General features: G+C 50.0%; 1 protein-coding gene across 2 annotated transcripts; it reads left to right on the top strand.

Moving 5' to 3' along the window:
* Positions 1-4,636: 4,636 nt before the first annotated feature.
* On the top strand, positions 4,637-22,452 carry Raver1 (ribonucleoprotein, PTB binding 1). 2 transcript variants are annotated; one of them, XM_028763736.1, is made up of 13 exons: positions 4,637-4,871; positions 6,306-6,372; positions 10,387-10,856; positions 15,747-15,938; positions 16,017-16,146; positions 16,367-16,479; positions 17,002-17,089; positions 17,379-17,590; positions 17,677-17,982; positions 19,933-20,007; positions 20,469-20,612; positions 20,948-21,031; positions 21,120-22,452. In XM_028763736.1, the coding sequence occupies exons 1-13, from the start codon at positions 4,653-4,655 to the stop codon at positions 21,264-21,266; spliced, it is 2,247 nt and encodes a 748-aa protein (XP_028619569.1). In that variant the 5' UTR covers positions 4,637-4,652; the 3' UTR covers positions 21,267-22,452. The 2 variants fall into 2 exon arrangements, with proteins under 2 accessions (XP_028619569.1, XP_028619571.1); XM_028763738.1 differs by having other exon boundaries at positions 4,645-4,871; positions 16,367-16,471; positions 17,000-17,089.
* Positions 22,453-22,504: the final 52 nt, after the last annotated feature.

Genomic DNA, 22,504 nt, shown 5'->3' with positions numbered 1-22,504 from the left:
TTCGGTGGCCCAGGCTGCCATTGAGCTCACTGTACCGTGGGAAGGATGACCTTGGATTACTACCCTCCTACATCCCTGACTCCTCTCCCTCCCACTTACAATTACATTGACTTGTGTGTGAGATGGTGAGATGGCCAGAGGACACAGTGGGAATCGGTGGTCTCCTTCACCATGTGGTGTGGGGCAATGGACCATGAAAGGTAGCCTGGTCCTTGGTTCTAAGCATTCGCCTCACGGTCTCAGGCTTGGCAGCAAGCATCTTTACTTGCTAAGCACATTATGGGTCCCTATTCCACTTTTTTTTTCAGTTTAATTTTATGTATATGGTGTTTTGCCTGCATGCATGTCTGTGCACCACAGAGGCCATAAGAGGGCATTGGCTCCCCCAGACCTGGAGTTACAGATGATTGTGAGCTGCCATGTAAGTGTTGGGAATCATACTCTGCCCTCTGGAAGAGAATCCCATGCTCTTAATCACCAAGCCATGTCTGTAGCCTTGCCTGCTTCTACTTCCTGAGTACTAGGATGATGGTGTGTGTCACCATGCCTGGTTTAATAGTTACTGGGATGAACTCCAGGTCTTCATGAGTCCTAAGTAACTACTCTACCAGCGGAGCCATATTCAGGGTACACAGAAAACGTAGTGAAGAATGCTTTTCTTGTTGTTTTTCTCTCTCTCGTTTTGTGTGTGTGTGTGTGTGTGTGTGTGTCTGTTTTGAGACAGAGTTTCTCTGTGTAGAACCCTGGCTCTGTAGAACTCACTCTGACGTCACAGGCTGATGTTGAACTCATAGAGATCCACCTGCTTCTGTCTGCTGAGTGCTGGGGTTAAAGACGTGTGCCACTTCTGGCCTCTTTTTTGTTTCTCATAGCAATAGATGTTAAGCCTATGAATGGTCATCTTTCCTCCACTATGATGTCCTTGAAAACTGAATATCTCTTATCTTAGTGCCTGGCAAAGGAACAAAAGGAAATTTCTCATTTGTTCTCTGAATGTTTCCTGGAATAACTGCAAAGGAGCTGGGGATACAGCTGAGCAGCAGGAGTCCCTGCCCTGAATTTCCCCTAGGAGAGAGTAGCCGGGAGCTTGGCTCAGTCCCTGTGAGCTTCTCCCAGTGAGAGGCTACGCCATGACTTGGGGGTATGCCTGTAACAGCATGTTTTTTTTTTTTTAAAGGCCCAATTCATAGTTCTGCAGCTGGCACACCCTGCTTCCTCCCTGTTCTTGTGGGAGGGGTCTCTAGGCTTTGTGTGTGCCCTTTTCTGCAGGGTTCTTTGAGGGTACTGAGCTGCCCCCACTCTGTTCTCCTGGCAGCCCGTCGGCAGGAACCTTACACTGCATTACCAGGTTGTGGGGTGGGAGCCTTGGGACTATCTCACCATGGTCCTACTCCCTGGAGAGGAAGATTGACCTGACAGCTCATAGAAGACGACTCCAGGGACTTTACAGAGGTCATAGCCATAGAGTTTCTGAAGAGAAATAGCCATGGGGCCAATTTCTCTTGCCATGCAGAACTGAACCTCCAGCCACACAGATGAGGCTGTACCAGAATACCTCAGCCCCCAGACATCCTGGAGACTTTAGTAAAGGAAGGGGCTTGCTTGTAGATGATGGGTTTGAGCTGAGCCAGGGCAGTGTATATCTAAGACCTAAAGGGCTTTTGGGAAGTATATGCATGTCTTGGGCAGGCTAGCTCTAGAAGCAAGTGCAGACTGAGTACGGAAGAGGAATTGGGGAGGACTTGTGAGAAGGTCCTTGTCAAGGCCCTACAGCTGTGATATGGGTATGCAGGATGCAGGATGAAAGAACCTGTCCAGAGGAGGACCCTGGGCGGGAGGGCCCTAGGTAGGAGGACCCTGGGTAGAAGGGCCCTGGGTAGGAGGATACTGGGTAGGAGGACCCTGGGTAGGAAGACCCTGGGTAGGAGGATCCTCGGTAGGAGGACCCTAGTTAGGGCTCCTCTGCTTCTGTGAGTTCTTATTTTTAGTACTGCTGGTGAGTCCTCCACATCTCCTAAGCCCCCCAGTATCTCGGAGGTAGGGACAGAGAGGCCTATAAGACCTGGTCTGTTCCTGGTTTTTGAAGCAGCTCCAAATGGCACTGGGGACAAGATGCTTAACACTATAGTCTAAAGCCATGGGGATATGCTCAGGCCAAAGCCACTGCCACCGCCAGACAGAACCAGGAAGACGTCAAACAGCCAGCCTATAACCTGAGCCTCAGATGCAGAAGTATGGAGGCCTGGGATAACGTGACAGTAAAAAAGACACAGGACTTCAGAAGCCACACAGGTAGGGCCCACAAGGCTAGAGAATGCGCTGCACCAAGGGTAGGTGGACCAGGCCATAGCAAAGGTGTGGCTTGAACCAGGGGAAGTCATGGAGTTAGTAGTTTCTGAGTTATGTCTTCTCCTTTATGTTTCCCAGGGCCTATTCTAAGACTGAGCAGGACCAGTATTATAGAGCTGTCCATGGTCCATGTGACTTGCACATGTGGGCTCCAAGTCTTGGTCATGCTGGAAAGTGATCCTGCTCCTTCTCCTTGGAAGCTAGCCCAGCTTCAGTTCCAGAACACCCAGAGGGACAATGGGCATGTATTATGCAATGACACTCTGGAGGTGGGTGGCTGGGTTCGAATAAGAGCACCACTGTCCACCTGCATGTCCTGTTGAGTTAGCCATTCAGACCTTTTAAGATCTCATCCCTCCATCATGGTTGGAAAGTCTTGACTTTTCCCTTGCCTCGATATTCTTCTGGGGAGTTCTGGAGTGTCTGATCACAGGGTACTTTTACAGATTACTCTAAGACTGATCGTGCCTAACGTCCCCAGCACTCTGTGTTGCAAAGAGTGTCCCACTCTAAGAATTACAGCTCTGAGGGGAAAGGCATCTTGGCAGCCAGAAGCCAAGGAATACCACAAAGTCACACCATACAACAAACTTCACACAAGAGATTTATTGGACAAACACAAGTGGGTGGCTGCCTCTGCTCAGGAGAGAAGCAGTAGCAAAGACCTGAGTAGAAGACAGGCTTTAAATAAGGCTTCCTGGGAAATGAGGCCTTCCAGGATGTCCTAGGATTTGGTGAGATTTTGTGGCCTGATCTTAGGGCAAGCTCAGGGATTGGTGGGATTTTATTTATTTATTTATTTATTTATTTATTTTTGTTTTTTTGAGACAGGGTTTCTGTGTAGCCCTGGCTGTCCTGGAACTCACTCTGTAGACCAGGCTGGCATCGAACTCAGAAATCCGCCTGCCTCTGCCTCCCAAGTGCTAGGATTAAAGGCGTGCTCCACCACTGCCAGGCTCTGTATCAAGTTCCAGATCAATAAAACCTTCTAGTTCCACTAGGTGTGATCGTGCACACCTTTAATGTCAGCACTCTAGAGGCAGAGGTAGGTGGATCTTTGTGAGTTCAAGGCCAGCCTACTCTCCAGAGTAAGCTCCAGGACAGCCACAGAGAAACCCTGTCATGAAACAAAACAAAACAAAAATGTGTATGTATATAAATTGACTAGCACTTGCCCATATACTCCTGAAAGTAGCTTTCTGATGCTAGAGATTCAGGTCTGTCATAAACTGCTGATCTTCTTTCTTGATTGTATCTTTTGCCAGTTCCTTCTTCAGCTCCTGTTCAACCTTTTGCTTCCTGGGCTGTCTATCTCTAGTACTGTTAGTATAAGTCGGAACCCAGTGACGTCATACTCAGGGGCCAGAGGCCAGGCGACTCCTGCATCGTTACTGAGGCAACCGCTCCTAGGATTCACCTGTCTCGCTCACCTACACCTGGGAAGTTACACGTCTCACCCACTTAAATAATCGAGGCCGCCCCAACCTCTTCCTCTTCTCTTCGCCTCCTCCGCCATCTCCCCCACTTCTCTCTCCCACTCCCCTCCCTAAATAAACCCCCTCCTGTGGAACCGGATCGACTTGTGTTTTCTGTCTAAACCGCGCCCTAATTCTTACAAGTACCCCTACCAAGTCTGCGGGGGATGAAACTCGAGGATTGCCATGCTTAGCAGTCGGTCCTTTTTGTTTTTTGAAACTGTGTCTTACTATGTAGACCAGGCTGCCTAGGCCTTCAAAGTGCTGGAAATAATACCAGGTTTTTTGGTTTGGTTGTTCGTTTTTTGTTTTTCCTTTATGAATCAGGTTTATCTCAAACTTGAGTTGTAACGTAGGGTCAAGACTTCGAACTTCTGATCCTGCAGCTTCCATTGCTCAAGTGCTAGAATTGCATGCGTACACCAGCACACCTAATTTTTGTCGTTTTGTTTTCCTTTTTGAGACAGGATCCCTATGAATTTGATTTACGTGTAGCTGCGGATGACGTAAGATCGGCCTTCACCTCCCGAGGGCTTAGATTACAGGCGTGTGGGCCTGACCAGCTCTTTAGGTGAAGTGAGGGATAGAACGCCTACTCTCGTTCCTACCTTGCAAGGCGGTTCCTTGCTGCAGCTCCGCCCTTTTACTCAATGGCCCAGAGTCAGGGGAAGGGGGCAACGCTCGCGGCGCTGGTTCCAGCCAATAGGCTGAAGGGGGCCAGGAGGGAGGCGGGGCTTCCACCAACCAATTACTACGCGCGCCCTCCTTGCCGCTCTATGTCGCTCCGCCCTGAGCTCGCTGGTCCCAGAAGGCGCCGGGTTTCCCAAGATGGCGGCCGACGTGTCCGTTACTCACCGGCCGCCGCTCAGCCCGGAGGTGGAGGCCGAAGCGGAAACTCCCGAGACCGTCGATCGCCGGGCGCCCGAACAAGAGTTGCCGCCGCTCGATCCGGAAGAGATCCGGAAACGCCTGGAACACACTGAGCGCCAGTTCCGTAACCGCCGCAAGATACTGATCCGAGGCCTCCCGGGGGACGTGACCAACCAGGTATGGGGGGTGGGGGTGAGAGCGTGGCGGGAAATACCACGGTGCGCGTGCGCGGCGGGGGGAGATGGAAACCGGGCGGTACCAACGCTGCTGTGCGTGGGGACTCTCCTTAGTGTAGCCTCTCCCAGGGTCGTGAGACATTTAAGAACAAAGTGGAAAGGGCATAGTCAGGAAGAGGAAAAAACTCACTTTGAAGTGCGGGCCGACGTTGCTGGGGTGACCATCGGGCTTGGGAGAGGCCAAGTGGTTGAAGGGTGCAGGTAGTTGGAAGGGGCAGGCAGCTGTGGCCCCGTTGAAATCTGTACGGGGGACTGTGAATGGATTGATTGAAATAGATTCCAGCTAACCCATGCATATTCAGAGGGTACTTTTCCCTCCTCTCTGCCTTAGGGTGACAGGCGCTCAAATCTGGAAGTTTCAGAATTAAGAGCATGGCCTTTTTTATCAAGCATACATCCACACCTTTTAGAGGTAGACTTGGAAGTTAGAGCTGCATCCCTCAAATGCCTACTAGAATTGGATTTGGGAAAATGAAGTCTCCCTTCGACTTTGACGTTAACATGCTGGAGGATGGGGTGGGGGGGTTTGGGATGTGTGTTCTGTGACACTTCCCTATGGCTAATCTTGTCTGCTGGGAGTGCCCTTCTATTGGGAATCTACATAGAGCAGGGTGTGCAATGCTCTTTGGACCCAAGAAAGTGGTATCTATGTTGCCCTGCCCGGTGGTGGTGGAATAGGCCCTTTGTGATTCCTGCTAAGAATCTCTGCTCACTGGCTCACCCTGGTACCCAGCACTGTGTAGGCGCATGGCTAGTGAAGCTCCAGAGGTGTTGGGGAGCAGAAAGCAGAATAAGGGAACAGACCTGGAGTAGACACTGGTGGGCATGACTTCATGCATATCTGGACTTGCCCGACCTATCTCTTTGGGCTCACACACAGGTCATTTGGTGCAAGGAAGTCAGGAAGCTAGCCCTGGAAGCCAGCATTCAGAACAGCAGCCCTGTCAACACGAGGGAGTTTGGGTGGCTTGTACAACCACACAGTGTAGGATCAGTTAAGTGAGTGGAGTCCCTGGTCAGGTGTCCCTGGGTAGCATGCCCCCTGTTGTCGTGACAGTTTGTGTGGTTCACTGCTTACAGCCTCCTCGGTTTGTTTCCTTTTGGAGAAAATGGCTTAGTAATTAGCTGTGAACGTGTTTCAACCTTGCATGGGGGAAATCAAACAAGTTAGGCAACCTCCTTGAAGGCATGCAGTTTGAATTGTTGGTGTTCCTAGCATGTAATCTGCAGTCTTGCCCTGCACAGGATAGGTTGTAGAAGGGTAGAAGATAGCTGTATGGACAAACGGAGCTATTCATTTATCTACTTGTATGGAGGGTCCACCTGTAGGCAGGCTTGCCCAGTGACTCCCTGGCTTCTGATTGTGTCTCTGCAGGAAGTACACGACCTTCTGAGTGACTACGAACTCAAGTACTGTTTCGTGGACAAATACAAAGGGACAGGTTTGTGGACCATGGATAGAAGGGCAATTAGGACAGTCCCCAGTGGTGACAGGACCTGGCCTAGCATCCATTCTGAATTGTAGGTCCTGTATTGTCTCAGAGAAAACATCCTGTCCATGTCTTAATTTTTCGAGACAGGGACTCACATTAAGCTCAGTTTGGCCTTGAATTCCTAGAGATTCACGTTCCTGTCTTTGCTTCTTGAGTGCTGGGGTTAAAGGCATACACCATCTCCCCTTGTCAGTTTCTCTGTTGTGTGTGTGAGAGTGTGAGCATAGGAACAAGTGTAGAGGTTAGAGGACAGCGTTCTGAAGTCAGCGTCCCCTGACTGAGGCAGGATCTCTTGTGTTTCTGTCTTGCTGTATATTCTGGGTAGTTCTCCCATCTTAGACTAAGAGCTGTGATGACAGGTGCATGTGACAGAGAGCATGCATGTACTCGTGGGAGTCTGGGGCTAGAACTCAGGTTATTAGGTATGGCAGCAGACTCCTTTTTCCAGCCTTCTTTTTTCCTGTCTTTGAGCCCACATTGTCCTGGAATTCATGATGCAGCCCAGCCATCTTAAAGCTTGTAGCAGTCTTTAGCTGTACCACTCCTTTGTGTTTTTTACATTTTAGTTATCTTTATTTGATGTGGTTTTTGCCTGAGTACCATTTACATGTCTGGTGCCCACGGAGGCCCACAGACGGCACCAGATTTCATGGAACCAGAGTTAAAGAGGGTTGTAAGCTGCCACGTGGGTGCTGGGAACCAACCCCATCCTTGCAAAAGTAGCAAGTGCTCTAAGTGCTGAGCCATCTCTCCAGCCCCATTTTTGGTTTTGGACTTCAGGTTTTATTTAAATCGGGTCTCATATAACCCAAACTAGAGTTCAATTTATTGTATAAGTGAGGACGGCCTTGAACATCAGGACATTCTCCTGCCTCCACTTCCAAAGTACGAGGCTTACAAGACATGTATCACTGTGCTCAGCTCCTCCACTGTTCTTACCTGTCCCTTCCTGACTCAGGCCCATTGGGCACCCTACTGTCATTATAGGCTAAGGCTGGCACATCTGCCCCTGTATGGAATGGCCAGTCCTGTGCCCTTGGGGTAAGACGTTGGCTTCCTATGAGGCCATTAATGACTGTCTGTGCTCTCCAGTATTGTGCCAGGTGTTTAGATCATGTAGAACCTTCTGACAACTTAATGTGGAGAGGAGCGTGTCCCTTTTAAGACCTACCTGACAGGCTAGGCGGTGGTTAAGATCCTGGCCACTGAAGGCACACGGTCACAGGTTGGAATCTTTCTTGGTCTGTGCTTGCTCTATGCGATTGTATATGAGTAACAATGGTGGAGGCAGACTGAGAGTGCCTGGCACAGACTGCTTAGAGCACAGGTGCCAAAGGCTGGGGAGATGGCTCGGCACTTACCAGATAAGCTGGAGGACTGCAGTTGGAACCACAGCAGCTACGTGGATGTTGAGTGGACCTGATGACCTACTTGTAATAGAAGTGTGTGGGAGGTGGAGACAGTCTCCTGAACACGCTGAGTAGGTAGATTAGCCAAATTAGCAAGCCCTGGCATTCAATTAGAGACTGTGTCTACCTGTACCTGTGTGCACACTCACATGTAAACATACCTGTACACCTGTTTACCATACCCATAATATGCAAGAAAAGATTAGAGTCCTAAGTATCAACAAGGCAGACAGTTGCAACTGTCCCTCCACAGAGCTTGGAGCATACCAAAATCCAAGAATGTTTAAGTCCCTTTTAGAAAATAACATGGCAGAGTGTGGTGGCACACAGCTTTAATCCCAGCACTTCGGAGGCAGAGGCAGGCGGATTTTCTGAGTTTAAGGCCAGCCTGGTCTACAGTGAGTTCCGGGACAGGCAGGGCTCCACAGAGAAACCCTGTCTCGAAAAACCAAAAAAAAAAAAAATCCAACTGACAAAACAAAAATAAGAAGGAAGATAGAGAAAGAAAACAAGCAGCCGGGCGGTGGTGGCGCACGCCTTTAATCCCAGCCCTTGGGAGGCAGAGGCAGGCAGATTTCTGAGTTCGAGGTTAGCCTGGTCTACAGAGTGAGTTCCAGGACAGCCAGGACTACATAGAGAAACCATGTCTCGAAAAAAAAAAAACAAAAAAAAACAAAAACAAAATTTGGGCTGGAGAGATGGCTCAGTGGTTAAGAGCATGAATTGCTCTTCCAGAGGTCCTGAGTTCAATTCCCAGCAACCACATGGTGGCTAACAACCATCTGTAATGGGATCTGATGCCCTCTTCTGGTGTGTCTGAAGACAGTGACAATGTACTCATATACATAAAATAAATAAAAATTTAAAAAAAAAAAAAAAAACAAGCAAATATTGTCCTAGGAACAAGTGAGATGGCTCAGTGGGTAAAGCTGTTTTGAAAGTTAGTTGTGTGCTGACTTTGGAGGGAGAGCATCAGAAGATCAGGCTATCTTTGACTACATAATGCATTTGAGGACAGTACTTGAGACCTTCAGAAAAGGAAGAAGGCAAAATGGGGTTATGGGATCAAAAGCAATGGGGGCATTGTGGGGTACAGAGCCAGGATCTAAGACAGGAACTGGCTTAGATTGGGTAGGGCAGTCAGGTAAATGGACAGAGCCCAGGCAGGACTTGCTTGGCAGGGGCCAGAAAGCAGTGCTGAGTGTTGTGAGGGGAGCTGGGGAGAGCTCACAAGCTGGGCCGCCTGAGATTCTCTGAACCAAGTTTCCCGTGGCTGTAAGACAGGTTGTGAGTGAGGAGCCTAGAGTGGTGGCAGAACATGCCCCTGGAGACTAACCACCTGAGTGTTGCGTTGTATGTCTTCATTGTGTGCGTGTGCGTGCCCTGGCGTGCCTGTGGGTACAGTAGTCATTTCTCACATCCCGCCATGTTGGTGGCAGGGCCTTTACATGCTGAACCCTGGCTACCCTTCTGTGTTTTAATTTCTTACTTGATTTTGTGACAGTCTGTGTGTGTGATACTAGAGATTGAATTTAGGGCTTCATGCTCGCCAGGGAACTCCCTGTGGCCTCAGTATACCCTTAGTCCTGATCTTTCCTTTCCTAATTTTGTAGTGCTAAAGATAGACACTTTTAACTCCATCCTTAGGCCTCAATTTGTGTTTTTTGAGACAGTGTAAGTCACTATGTACCCAACGATGACCTTGAATTTCTGATACCCCTGGTTTAGTCTTGTGCTGAAGTGACAGATGAGTGTTACCATGCCTGGTCGATCTATAGCTAGAACCCAAGGCCTCATGTATGCTAGGCAAACACTCTAACCAACTGAGCTCTTCCCAGTCCCAGCCCTTGGGTTTTTAGACAGAATCTGACTAGATAGTCTAGGCTGACTTTGAATTCTGTCCTCCTGCTCCCGTCTTGCAAGTGTTGGGTTTACAGCCACAGCCTGGCTCTTGGGTGCTGATCTGGGCCTGTTGATTCTCTACCAAAAATGGTGGGTGTGAAGGGTAACTTATTCCCATTTGACAGTTAAGAAGTCAGAACCATTAAAAGTTTGGGGTTTGGGGGCTGGAGAGATGGTTAAGAGCACTCACTGTTCTTCCAACAGTCCTGAGTTCCATTCCCAGCACCCACATGGAAGTTCATGCCTGCCGGTTGCTGTCTTCTGGTGTACAGATATACATGCAGATAAAGTACCCGTATACATGAAATACATAAATAAATCTTTTAAAAACTAAGAGAGTTTGGAGTTGGAACTTGATAATGGTTCTTCCAGAGGACCCAGACTCGATGCCCAGCACCCACACCATGGTCCACAACCATGTATATAACTCCAGTTCCAGGGGATAGGAAACCATCTTCCGGTTTCCACAGGCACCAAGAACATATGTGGTGTGGAGAGATGTCAGAAGGGAACTGGTGGAAATCCAAGGCTCCAACTGACTGGATTGTGCTTGCTAATAGTATTTGATGTTCTGCTCTCACACCTGGTTTAGAGGGCCCAGGATAGAGAGACAGAAGGTCACTCTGACCCCAGGTTCTCTCGTACCCTGCAGCTTTTGTGACCCTGCTGAATGGGGAGCAGGCTGAAGCTGCCATCAACACCTTCCACCAGAGCCGCCTACGAGAGCGGGAGCTGTCGGTTCAGCTGCAGCCTACTGATGCCCTGCTGTGCGTGGCCAACCTGCCACCTAGTCTGACACAGGCGCAATTTGAAGAGCTGGTGCGGCCCTTTGGCAGCCTGGAGCGCTGCTTCCTAGTGTACAGTGAGCGCACTGGCCACTCTAAAGGCTATGGTTTTGCAGAGTACATGAAGAAAGACTCGGCTGCCAGGGCCAAGTCTGACTTGCTGGGCAAGCCACTGGGCCCACGCACACTATACGTGCACTGGACAGATGCTGGGCAGCTGACCCCTGCCTTGTTGCACTCTCGCTGCCTCTGTGTGGACCACCTGCCACCTGGCTTCAGCGATGTGGATGCCCTGCGCCGGGCCCTGTCAGCGGTCTATACCCCCACCTTCTGTCAGGTAGGTCTTGGGTCCTTTGGTGAGGCAGCTGTCATATAGCTTTGCATGGGGCTCTTGGGAGAGGCTCTGGGATATGGTGGTTAAGAGCCTAGATGTGGAAATGTTGCAAAGGTCAGAGTGCAAATCCTCCTTGGCTCATCTGTTGTAGGTAGGGTGGGAGTCCTGCTCACACCCTTATCTCTCACATACTCATTACTTATGCTTACTTACACCATGTAGCTCTGGCTAGCCTAGAAACACCATCCTCTCGCCTAAGCCCCATGATTGTCAGGGTTACTGGTAGGTGGCACTCTGCCTGACTCATGTTTGTTATTTTGATCCTGAACTTGGTATGTAGCTGAGGATGAGCTTGAATTCTAGATCCTGGGGACCCCAGTTTTCAAGTACTGAGTCATGCTTCCCCATGTTAAGTTTATGTGGTGTGGGGGTTGGAATGCTTCTTGCATTCTAGGCACTATAGCTCTACCTGCTCAGCCCCAGCCCCAGGACCCATTACAGTGTCTAGAGCATCTGTGGCCAAGCGAGGCATGGAAGATGCCAGAGTCAGGACAGTTGGGCTTGGATGGATTTCAGCCCTCCTTGATGTTGAGGGCAAGTCCTTTTGCCTGTACCGTACTCTCTCCTGTTCTCTACCTCTTTTCTAGATGGGGCTCCAGTGTAATCATGGCTAGCCTGGAACGCAGAGATCTGCCTGCCTTTACCTCTTGAGTGCTAGGATTAAAGACATACAACACAGTACTTAGTCTACATAAGCTAAGTATTAAAGTGTTTTAAAAAATAACTTTTAAGCCAGGCAGTGGTGGCGCACACCTTTAATCCCAGCACCTGGGAGGCAGAGGCAGGTGAATTTCTAAGTTTAAGGCCAGCCTGGTCTACAGAGTGAGTTCCAGGACAGCCAGGACTACACAGAGAAACCCTGTCTCAACCCCCCCCCCCCCCCCCCCCCCCCCCCCCCAAAAAAAAAAAAAAAAAAACTTTTGTATACTTATGTATTTGTATGCTGCTTGTGTGTGTATGTGCATACAAGTGTTCACACAATGGTACCTATGTAGTGTTCAGAGAGGACAGTTTTCAGGAGTCACTTCTCCTATAACCATGTGGGTACTGGGGATCAAATTAAGTTTGTGAGGCTTAACAGTCTTTTCCTATTGAGCCATTTTGCTGCCTTATGAATGATTCCTTCATTCTTAGTTTCCATGTATTTATTTATTTTGCTAATACTGGCAATGGAAAAGGCCTTGCCCAGCAAGTGCTTTACCACAGAGCTATATTCCATCCCATCATTAGACTTTGGTCTGCTTTTGTTTGTTTTTTAAGACAGGGTCTATCTATATAGTCCTGACCTTCCAGGAGCACACACTGTAGACCAGGCTGACCCCGAACTCACATGATTCTGCCTCCTGGGTGCTGGAATTAAAGTTGTGTGTGTGCGTATGTCTGTGTGTGTGTGTGTGTGTGTGTGTGTGTGTAGTGTGTCTGAGATAGATTAGGCTCCCTACCCTCTGCTTATTGACCTAATTTTTAAAGATGAAAAGCCTCAATTCTTTATCCATCTATGCATATGTAAATTATTTCTTCTATGGAGATTATTAATATCTCTGTGGGTACTTATGTCCCCTTTTTTTCTATATCATTATCAAGGCCTGGGTTTCTACTGTCTGAGATAGGTTAGGTTGCCTATCTCCTGCCTATGACCTACAATTTAAGATCAAAAGCCTAAAAGTATTTATTGATCTATATAATTAATAAATTGCCCTCTACTTATTGAATACACCTAATTCTCAGCTCTAGATTTGTCATACCAGACAGAACAATCCCAGAACTCCCATGTGGACCATGTTCAAAGGCTCTGAGTATTTGCCCTAACAAGACCCCCTCCCTCCCTCCCTCCCTCCTTCCCTCCCTCTCTCTCTCTTTCTCTCTCTCTCTCTCTTTTTTTTTTTTTAAGATTTTCAAGACAGGGTTTCTCTGTGTAGCCTTGGCTGTCCTGGAACTCACTCTGTAGACCAGGCTGGCCTCAAACTCAGAAATCCGCCTGCCTCTGCCTTTGCCTCCCAGATGCCGGGATTAAAGGTGTGCGACACAACTGCCTGGCAAGTTGGGGTTTTTTGTTTGGCTTGTTTTGTTTTGTTTTGAATTTAATTTCCATAAATTCTCCCTTCTTATCTTTATTTTCTACATTTGAGATCAAAGGCTTAGATTTCCTTATTTTATGTATATTTAAGAACATTTAAACAATTACCCTTATAGTCCCTTCTATCCTTAGAAACAATTAAATCAAATTTTATTTATCCCGATCCTTTGATTCTTTGCTTGTAGGAAGTAGGCTGCATCTACCATCTGACTCTGCCTTGGAGCGGCCAGCCTGTCTTTGTATATAGTAGGAGCTCCCAGCATCTCTGAGCTAAGACTCTCTAAGGCGGCTAGAATCCTTTTAGAAGGGCCCGGGGTAGTTATACAGCTTGTGTGAGAACCATGTGACTTGGCTCGGCTTGCTGAGAAACCAATTCTCCCCTCCTACTGGAGACTTAATATCATTTGTGTGTGTGTTCTGAGAATCTTTAAATAATTGTTAATACTGAGTTCTTGCCCCAAGTTGGGCGCCATCTGTAGCCGTGAACTAGTTAAATGGCTTTGGGTTAAATCCCAGCGGGTTGCTCTTTTAGCCACCCACCAGAGCCTTCTGGATTCACAAATGAAAGATACACACATGCATGCATGCATGTGCTGTTAATTTTGATAAGCCTTGACTTGACTAACTCATAGGCTGGAATCTTCTAATCCTTCCTGTGGCTAGCAAACACTCCCCTCCGGTATTCCCAGAGTTAACATCCTTTAAGATCTATATTTCATTTCTGCTACCCCAGACCCAATTGAGGAGGTGCCCATTAGAGCCGCTTACCCAAATTCTTACATGGGTGGTCCATCCTACACCCCGTCTCAAGGTGATTCTGCCTCTTCCTTTCCACCTCTCCCAAGCCAGGGAATCCTAAAAGTCCCACCTCTGTCTGTCTGTCCTGTTCAGCCATTGGCTGCTGGCATCTTTATTTACCAATCAGAACCAACTGGGACCAGGGTCCTTCAGTGTCTTATATGTAGTCTCTCATGTAAGCAGTTTTGGGAACCAAAATTAACATTATAACACAAACAGCATTTAGCCAAACCCACTTCACATGTGCTATTGTGCCTGGCTGAGATGCATGCCTTTAAATCCCAGCACTCCAGAAGTAGAGGCAAAAAGTTCTCTGATTTCCAGCTCAGTTTGTGCTACATAGTGATCCATGTCTTTAAAAAAGTAAGAAAACTGGTCTGAGGGCTCCACTTGCCTGGGCTCTTATGCAGGGGAGTTGCTATGGAAACATACTTAGCCACTGTCTTCCTGGGCCTAGAGTGCAGCTTGGGGGACATGCCAGATGTTTATGGGGCTGATTCTATGTCTGGGTTCTCCCTGGGTGCTGGGAGCAAAGCTTGGGTCCTCTGGCAGAGCAGGGTTGCCACTTGCATGCTGAGTGATCTCCAGCCTTACTGGACATTTCACTGAGGCCATACTATTTCTGACAGGGCAAGAGCTGATATCTTAATTCTTTGGAGACAAATTACCTTGATGTAGCTAAGATTTGCTATTAGTCCAGGCCAGCTTTGAATTCCTGACCCTCTTGCCTGTACCTCCTGAGTGCTGTGGTTACAGGAGTATACCAACATATCTAGCTTTTCTTCTTCCCTCCCACCGTCCCTTCTTTCCTTCCTTCCTCTTTCTTTAGAAACGGTGTCTTTGAATATATATAACTATGTAAAGCCAGCACTGAAGGTGGGGCGGGAACATCCCCTGCTGATTTCCACCCTTGCCCAGTTCATGTGAGCCTCAGGTGTAGGGAGAGAGCCTGCCTCAAAGGAGTGGAGACTGACCAGAGAACACAGCCTCTCTCAAGTATAGCAACCTTTTTCTTTGAGGCCTGGGTGTGATGGTATATGCCTTTAATCCAGGATGCAAAGGCATAAGCTAACAGATTTCTTTTGAGTTCAAGGCCATGCTGGTCTATGAGTTCCAGATTAGCCAGGGCAGGACAGTGAGATCCTGTCTTTTTTATTTTATTTTATTTTATTTTATTTTTAAGATTTATTTATTTTATGTATGTAAGAACACTGTAGTTGTCTTTGGATACACCAGAAGAGGGCATCGGATCCCATTACAGATGGTTGTGAGCCACCATGTGGTTGCTGGGAATTGAACTCAGAACCTCTGGAAGAGCAGTCACTGCTTTTAACTGCTGAGCCATCTCTCTCCTGCCTGAGATCCTGTCTTAATAAATTTTAAACACAGTATAGGTAGCATTGGACTAATCTAGCTTCCATTCAGTCTCACTCCTGGAACATGTCCAGTCTGAACTTTTATAGAAGATGAAGAGTATGGGCTCAACAAACCACTGGGATGCTGTGGAGGAGGCTGGTGAAGTCAAATAGCTCTGGCTGTGACTTTAGTATCTCTCTACACTGGCTCCATGACTTCCACATTCAAGTAGTAATAACAGCCTTGAATAGGCAGCCTGGAGGTCCTGGCTACCTGGCAGGCCTGGGCACAGCTGTATCTTACCTCCTGATTTCCTGGTAGTCCCTGTCAGAGTTTGTTCCCAGTGTTTCAGCACAAATAATAGTATAATAGCTACAGGTGAGGTGTGTCCTTTCTCAGCCCTCTGGCTAGCCATGTGGCCTTGTGCAAACTGACCTAGGGCTTCCTGTAGTCATTGTACAAATTTAGTGACCAGTTAATGGGCACAAGGCTGGGGACAGTGAATGGCAAGGAATCACCTTCTCCGAGGGTTCACTATGTGTTTGGGGTCAGTGTCTGGTCTTTGTGGTCTTACCTGGTGCTCATAAGTGAATCTCCCACAGCTGGCATGTGGCCAGGATGGGCAGCTGAAGGGCTTCGCGGTGCTGGAGTACGAGACAGCAGAGATGGCAGAGGCAGCACAAGAGCGGGCAGACGGCCTGGCCCTGGGTGGCAGCCACCTCCGTGTGTCTTTCTGTGCCCCAGGTCCCCCTGGCCGCAGCATGTTGGCAGCACTCATTGCTGCCCAGGCCACGGTGAGTAGGGCACCCCTTGAACACCAATTCTCCCCTTTGTTGCCTTTGCTCTGAACCACCCTCTGGCCTCTTTCTCAGGCTCTCAATCGAGGCAAGGGACTCCTGCCTGAGCCAAATATCCTGCAGCTGTTGAACAACCTGGGCCCATCTGCCTCCCTCCAGCTGCTCCTCAACCCCCTGCTGCATGGAGGCGCCAGTGGCAAGCAGGGTAAGACAGGCCATGCATGGTGGCAGGGGTATCATGCAGAGGCCACTCTTCCCATGTTGGTGGCTGTGGCATGAGGATGGAGGTCCCAAAAGGGAGCAGGGCTTCCAACAGGCAAGCCTCACCCTTCCCTGCCTGGGCCCCTCAGGACCATCTATCATGCTGAGCACTTGAAGTTGTGCTAGGAGGTGGGTTATCACAGAGCATCCATGTTTTATTTCAGGCCTCCTGGGTGCACCCCCTGCCATGCCGCTGCTCACTGGGCCTGCCCTGTCCACTGCACTGCTGCAGCTAGCCCTGCAGACCCAGAGCCAGAGCCAGAGCCAGAGCCAGAAGGTAACAGCCTCATGCTAGGGGCAGCCCCACCGGGACTTTTCAAGCCCACCTCTTACGTCAGAAGTTACATTTCCCTCTGCTCTGGAGAGATGCCTGGGCCGGGTGGCCAGGACATGCATACCTATTCCTGAAGTGAATATGACTAAGAAGGCCCAACCTTGAACAGCTGGGATGTAGTTACCCCTGGTCAAAATTGTTCTCTGATGAGCAAGGGGGCTGGATGCTAAGGACTGTCATTGGGTATATGTGACAGTGGTGGAAATTGTAGAGTGACAGCCCTGACATGCTCAGTGTTTCCTGTATATCCCCAGTGCATAGGCATGCTGGAGTCCATAGAGCACGAGTAGGTGATGAATCGCGGTGCGGGGACACCGGTGCTAGAGGGCTGCCTGTGTGTGTCTACCTGTGATTAAGTTCCGAGTTGGGGATGCTGGGCATTGAGACTGCCAGGACTCTGGGTGTCCTGTGCCTGCTTCCCAGGCCATATTGTCCCCACCCCCAGCTAACTGTGCTCTGTTCTAGAAACCTGGGATCCTGGGAGACTCACCTCTGGGTACCCTCCAGGCCGGGGCCCAGCCTTCCAACTCCCTCCTTGGGGAGCTGTCTGCAGGTAAAGTCAGACCCTGCCACTCTACCTCTCTAGAGATACTGTCCCCCTCCCCTGCCCCAGTAAATTCTGATATGTGGCCTTGGGTGGGTGATCTACTCTGCCTGGGCTGTTCTGTCTGTTGCTTTGGTGCTTACTTTATGGGGCAGCTGGCAGTGATCCTGGCACTCAAAGAGACCCTGAGTCATGAACTGCCTCTAGGGCACAGGGTTCTTGTCCCTTGTTTCAGGACCATGGGTAGAGTAGCCCTTCAGGTCTGGGACCTTAGCTAATACCTTCCTTCTCTCTTTAGGGGGGGGCCTGGCCCCGGAACTGCCGCCCCGCCGAGGGAAGCCACAACCCTTACTACCACCATTGCTGGGCCCCTCTGGGGGTGACCGGGAGCCCATGGGTCTGGGTCCCCCAGCATCCCAGCTCACTCCACCCCCAGCCCCTGTGGGGCTCCGAGGCTCCAGTCATAGAGGCCTCCCGAAGGACAGTGGGCCCCTGCCAACGCCCCCTGGGGTAAGGTGCTACCCTGCTTCCAGCCTCCCCTACCTTTGAGGTCTCCTCTGCCCAGGTCCCTAGCAAAACCAACCCTCCTATTTCAGGTCTCACTGCTGGGGGAACCCCCAAAGGACTACCGCATCCCCCTCAATCCCTACCTGAATCTACACAGCCTGCTTCCATCCAGTAACCTGGCAGGCAAGGAGACCCGGGGCTGGGGAGGCTCTGGGAGAGGCCGCCGCCCAGCCGAGCCCCCCTTGCCTAGCCCTGCAGTTCCTGGTGGAGGCAGTAGTAGCAACAATGGCAACAAAGCCTTCCAAATGAAGTCCCGCCTGCTCAGCCCCATCGCCAGCAACCGCCTGCCCCCTGAGCCAGGGCTGCCTGACAGCTATGGCTTTGATTACCCCACAGTGAGTACTGGGCTGCCCTGTATTCTGCCTTTCTTAAGGGTGGTCCTTTACACCTCAAGAGCAGGTCCATCTGCAAACCATGCAGTGTGAGCTTTCTTGGTCCAAACAGCCAAAATGTGAAATGTATCTAATGCCCTTAGTCTCAAGCATGAGGACCTAAGTCTCATCTCAGAATCCACATAGTATAAAGCCGGGGGGCTGGAGTGCTTGTAACCCCAGTTCTGAAGTGGCAGAGACAGGAAGGCATTCTAGTCTAGTAGGTAAACTCCAGGCCAGGAAAGAGATCCTATTCTAACTGGGTTTGATGACAAAGCAGGGGGATTGCTGTGTAATTTGAGGCCAGCCTGTTCTACATAGCAAGTTCCAGACAAACCACAGCTGCATAGTGAGACTTTGTTCCAAAAGAGGTGGACAGGGCTGGAACAATCAATGGTTCAGTGGCTGCATCCTCAGAGCCCAGTGTAAAAACTGGGCGGGTGTGGCAAGTTACCTGTAATCCCAGCGAGTGTGAGGTGGGAAAGGCACCTCTGGAGGGAGCTGGTGAGCCAGACTGACGGAGCTGGCAAGCTCTGCCTGCTTCAGTGAGTGAGGTGGGGGAGATCCTGATGTCATCTTTGTGTTCCATACTTACATTTACACCCACATGAATACACTGACCAAAAACTATAGAAAAATACGTGGACAGTTCCTGAGGAACAGGACCTAACATCATCCTCTGGCCTTTATACACACATACACACAGCCTCATACATATACACACACAGTTACACACGCACACATACGTGCACACACATCCATGAAAGAGGCAGGTATTCCAGCATGGGCTTCATCCAGCCTTGAATTCCAAAAGTCTTGGAGACCCTGCTTGACTCTGCAGGTGGGACATATCACATCTGACTTTTATGTGGTGAGTCACAGCACACACTGTCAGCTAGGTGTGGTGTCAGCCCTGGGAGGTGGAAGGCAGGAGGATCAGAAGTTCAAAAGTGGCCCTGGCTACATGAGACCCTCAAAAGCAAAAGAAAATTAGAATAAAGGTGTGGGCTGCTGTGCTCTCCAGCCACCAACCGTGTTGTCTTCACACCTGAAAACCTAAGCTCTGTTCCTGGTCCCACACGGTAGAGGAACATGCTTTCCTTCCCCAAGTTGTCCTCTCAGCTGCACACTAGGCCTGTGACATCATGGTACACATAGGCACAAAAGTGTCATCAAAATGTTAAAGTGAGTTTCTCATTGGACTTAGGGATACCTCTCTGCCCCCATGTCTCTCTATGGAGTATTCCAAAATCCAGGGCAGGCCTGAGTCCAGGGACTTCTATTAAAGGCAGATGTATTTTCTCTAGTGTCAAGTGGGCAGTCAGGAGTTTGTGGCTGATACTCTTTCTTTCCTGAGTTTCCTGCCCATCTTTGTGACTTTAGTCCATGCTGGCTTTTTATTTGGTTTTGGAGCTTTTTGAGACAAGAACTAATATAGCCCAGGCTGGCCTAACTCACTATGTAGCAGAGATGAGCCTGAATGTCTTATCCTGTCTCTACCACCTGAGTGCTGAAATCTTAGGATTTCTCCATCACACTCAATGTATATGATGCTGAGGACGCAAACCAGGGCTTCATGCATCCTAGCTGGGCAGGTGCTTTGCCTAAGTCCCAAGGCATGCCTTGTCCCTTGAGAAAGGGCTTAGCATCCTGTCTGTCTGTCTGTCTGTCTATCTCTCTTCCCATTTTGAGCACAATACACAGTCACTTCACAGCATTCATCCCTGGGGTCCAGGCACATCTGTCCCTTCAGAGCACACATCTGCTCTGGCTGCAGCTGGGCCATCCTACTGAAGCCCCTGCAGGCCCAAGTATGGGTGAGGAACCCCTAGTGTTAACTGGTGTAGAACTGGCCCAGGATAAAGTTGGCAAGCACCAATCCCCTTCCTCCGTGTTTCTATCCCTTTAATTTAGGATGTGGGACCTAGGCGGCTCTTCTCTCACCCTCGGGAACCAACCTTAGGGGCTCATGGCCCCAGCCGACACAAGGTAAGAGCTAAGATATCCTGTGTGTTCTGCATTATATAGTATTGGCTATATAATAAAGTGGATGTAGCAGTCAGCACTAGCTGTGTAACAAGAAATGCTTTCCCTTTGTAATTGAACTTCACAAACTGGAGACAATCTTGCTACATTGTGCAATTCAAACTTCTAGGCTCAAGCATTTATCACCCTTCAGTGGAGCAGTAAGTGGTTCCCTGGGAGCTCACCAGGTGCTCACCCCATGGCCACACATAGGTGGTCAGTCATCTGTTGAAATGAAGGTCACTGGGCTGAGAGCGTAATATCTCCGAGCCACTCAGAGTTTATCCTCTTGTGGTCCAGCCTGAAGTTGTTACAGTGGCTGTGGGTCCCAGAGCTCCCTAGAAGATAACTGTAGACAAGCGGAGTCATGGTGGGGAGGGGTACCTGCCATGATTTTCCTCACTCAGCTGAATCTTTCTCTGCAGATGTCCCCCCCACCTAGCAGCTTCAATGAGCCTCGCAGTGGTGGAGGCAGTGGGGGACCCCTCTCTCATTTTTATTCTGGCTCACCCACCTCCTACTTCACCAGTGGCCTACAGGCTGGCCTCAAGCAGAGCCACCTGAACAAGGTGAGTCTGCCCTACCAGGGACTGGTCTTTAGGGACCATTGGGATGCCGGGCTCTGTGTGTCTCTGTGTGTCTCTGTAACCTTGTTGTCCAAGGGGTCTCGGCCATGGCTCCACTGGTGGCAGGGCTCAATCTTGCTCATGCCACAGTAGTAATGCTCCCCTGGTTCCCACTGTTCAGCTTCCCCTCATCTCAAGGTGACCTAAGGTGTGGGTGGTCTTAGCCCCAGATGACAGATGAGAAACAGTTGGATTACCACTAGGCCTCATAGTTCTGAGTTGCAGGCACAAGGCTAGGTGGCCCCAGGGTGACCTGTCCCACCTCTTTGACTCCCTAGGCTGTCGGTTCCTCCCCAATGGGCTCCAGTGAAGGGCTCCTGGGCCTGGGCCCTGGGCCCAATGGTCACAATCACCTGCTGAAGGTACGGTCAGGAGGAGGGGAGGCACAGGGCTGGGCAGCCCTGGCCCTGGGAGGCCATTGACCTGGCCTCCCCTGCTGTCTGTCTCCAGACCCCACTGGGTGGCCAGAAACGCAGTTTTTCCCACCTGCTGCCCTCACCTGAGCCCAGCCCAGAGGGCAGCTACGTGGGCCAGCACTCCCAGGGCCTCGGCGGCCACTACGCGGACTCCTACCTGAAGCGGAAGAGGATTTTCTAAGGGGTCGGCGCCAGAGATGCTCCAAGGGCCTGCACCAAGTTGCTTTTGGGTTTTTTCTGGTATTTGTGTTTTGTGGGATTTTATTTTTATTTTTATTTTTTGATGTCCTTTCTTTGGGTAATAGAGAAATCTCTGCAAAAGACTTCGCTGACCAACCACCTGGAGCTCAAGGAATGTGGGGTATCTGGGGGCCACACCATTACCTGTGGGCTTGCTCCTGGAGCCAAACCCTGCAGCCTTAAGAGAGAGGGGCCTAGCCTGCTCTCTTTCCCTCCCCAGCACCTGGCCTTCTGTGCCCGGCTCTCCAGGCCTCCTCTCCTGCCTCATCACTCCTGTGTTCTGGCCTTTTGAGTGCCTTTGGAGGTGTCCCTGACCTGTGAGGATCAGAGACAGTCCCCGTTTTTAAACTTCGACAATTGACTTTGATTTCCTTTTATAACAACCAGGATGGTGACCACATCCACTCCCCCCATCCCTCCAGAAAAGCCCCAACTTGATTCCTTCAGGGTCTGGCCTACCTAGGCCTCTATTCCACATGCGGAGGTTCCAACAGCTTAACCCTCTTCCCAATCATCTGCTGCAGGTATAGCTGTCTCATACCCCTGCCTGCCTACTCTGGCCAGTACCCTAAGCCCCAGGATCTCCAGGCTCTGCCCCAGTATCCTTGCCTTCTGATGCCTTAAAGTTGGGCCACAGGTCCTGCTGGGTCAGAGCCTCTCAGATGTGGAGCTCCAAAAGCTCCACTCAGGACCAAAGAGCTCTGGCCTAGGGTTCATCCTTTCTCCAGGGTATCTGCCCTGTGTACAGAAGGCCAAAGCCTTGGTCTTGGCAAACCACCCCTTTTGCCCAAAGCCTGGGTGCAGAGACCAGTATTTTCTGCTGGCTTCAACAGTCTGCCCTACTATCTGAAAGGTGACCATTGTACCCAGGCCACTGGACCTCTACCATGCTCCTTCAAACCCAGATCATCACCATCCCCAGGCTGGATCACTGGAGCAGGCCTCTCTGCCCATCTGAGGGGACCTAGGAACTCTGCCCCTGGCCAGCTGAGCCACCACCAGCCTTCCCTCCTGAAACCTGATACCCAAACCCACTCCAGTGGGGGTTATCCCCTCGTATCTTTCCTCCCCGCACAGACCTTTGCTGAAATAAAGTTTGTAAGTAAACGGTTTTAACAATAACGTCAGAGCTGGCTGGTTCTTGATATAAACCATAGGCCCAGCAAAATAGCTCAGTAT

Source organism: Grammomys surdaster, unplaced genomic scaffold (assembly GCF_004785775.1).
Source record: "Grammomys surdaster isolate TR1022 unplaced genomic scaffold, NIH_TR_1.0 140, whole genome shotgun sequence".
Lineage (NCBI taxonomy): Eukaryota > Metazoa > Chordata > Mammalia > Rodentia > Muridae > Grammomys > Grammomys surdaster.
Note: the sequence above shows the minus strand (reverse complement) of the source record. Positions and strands in the feature narration are given on the sequence as shown.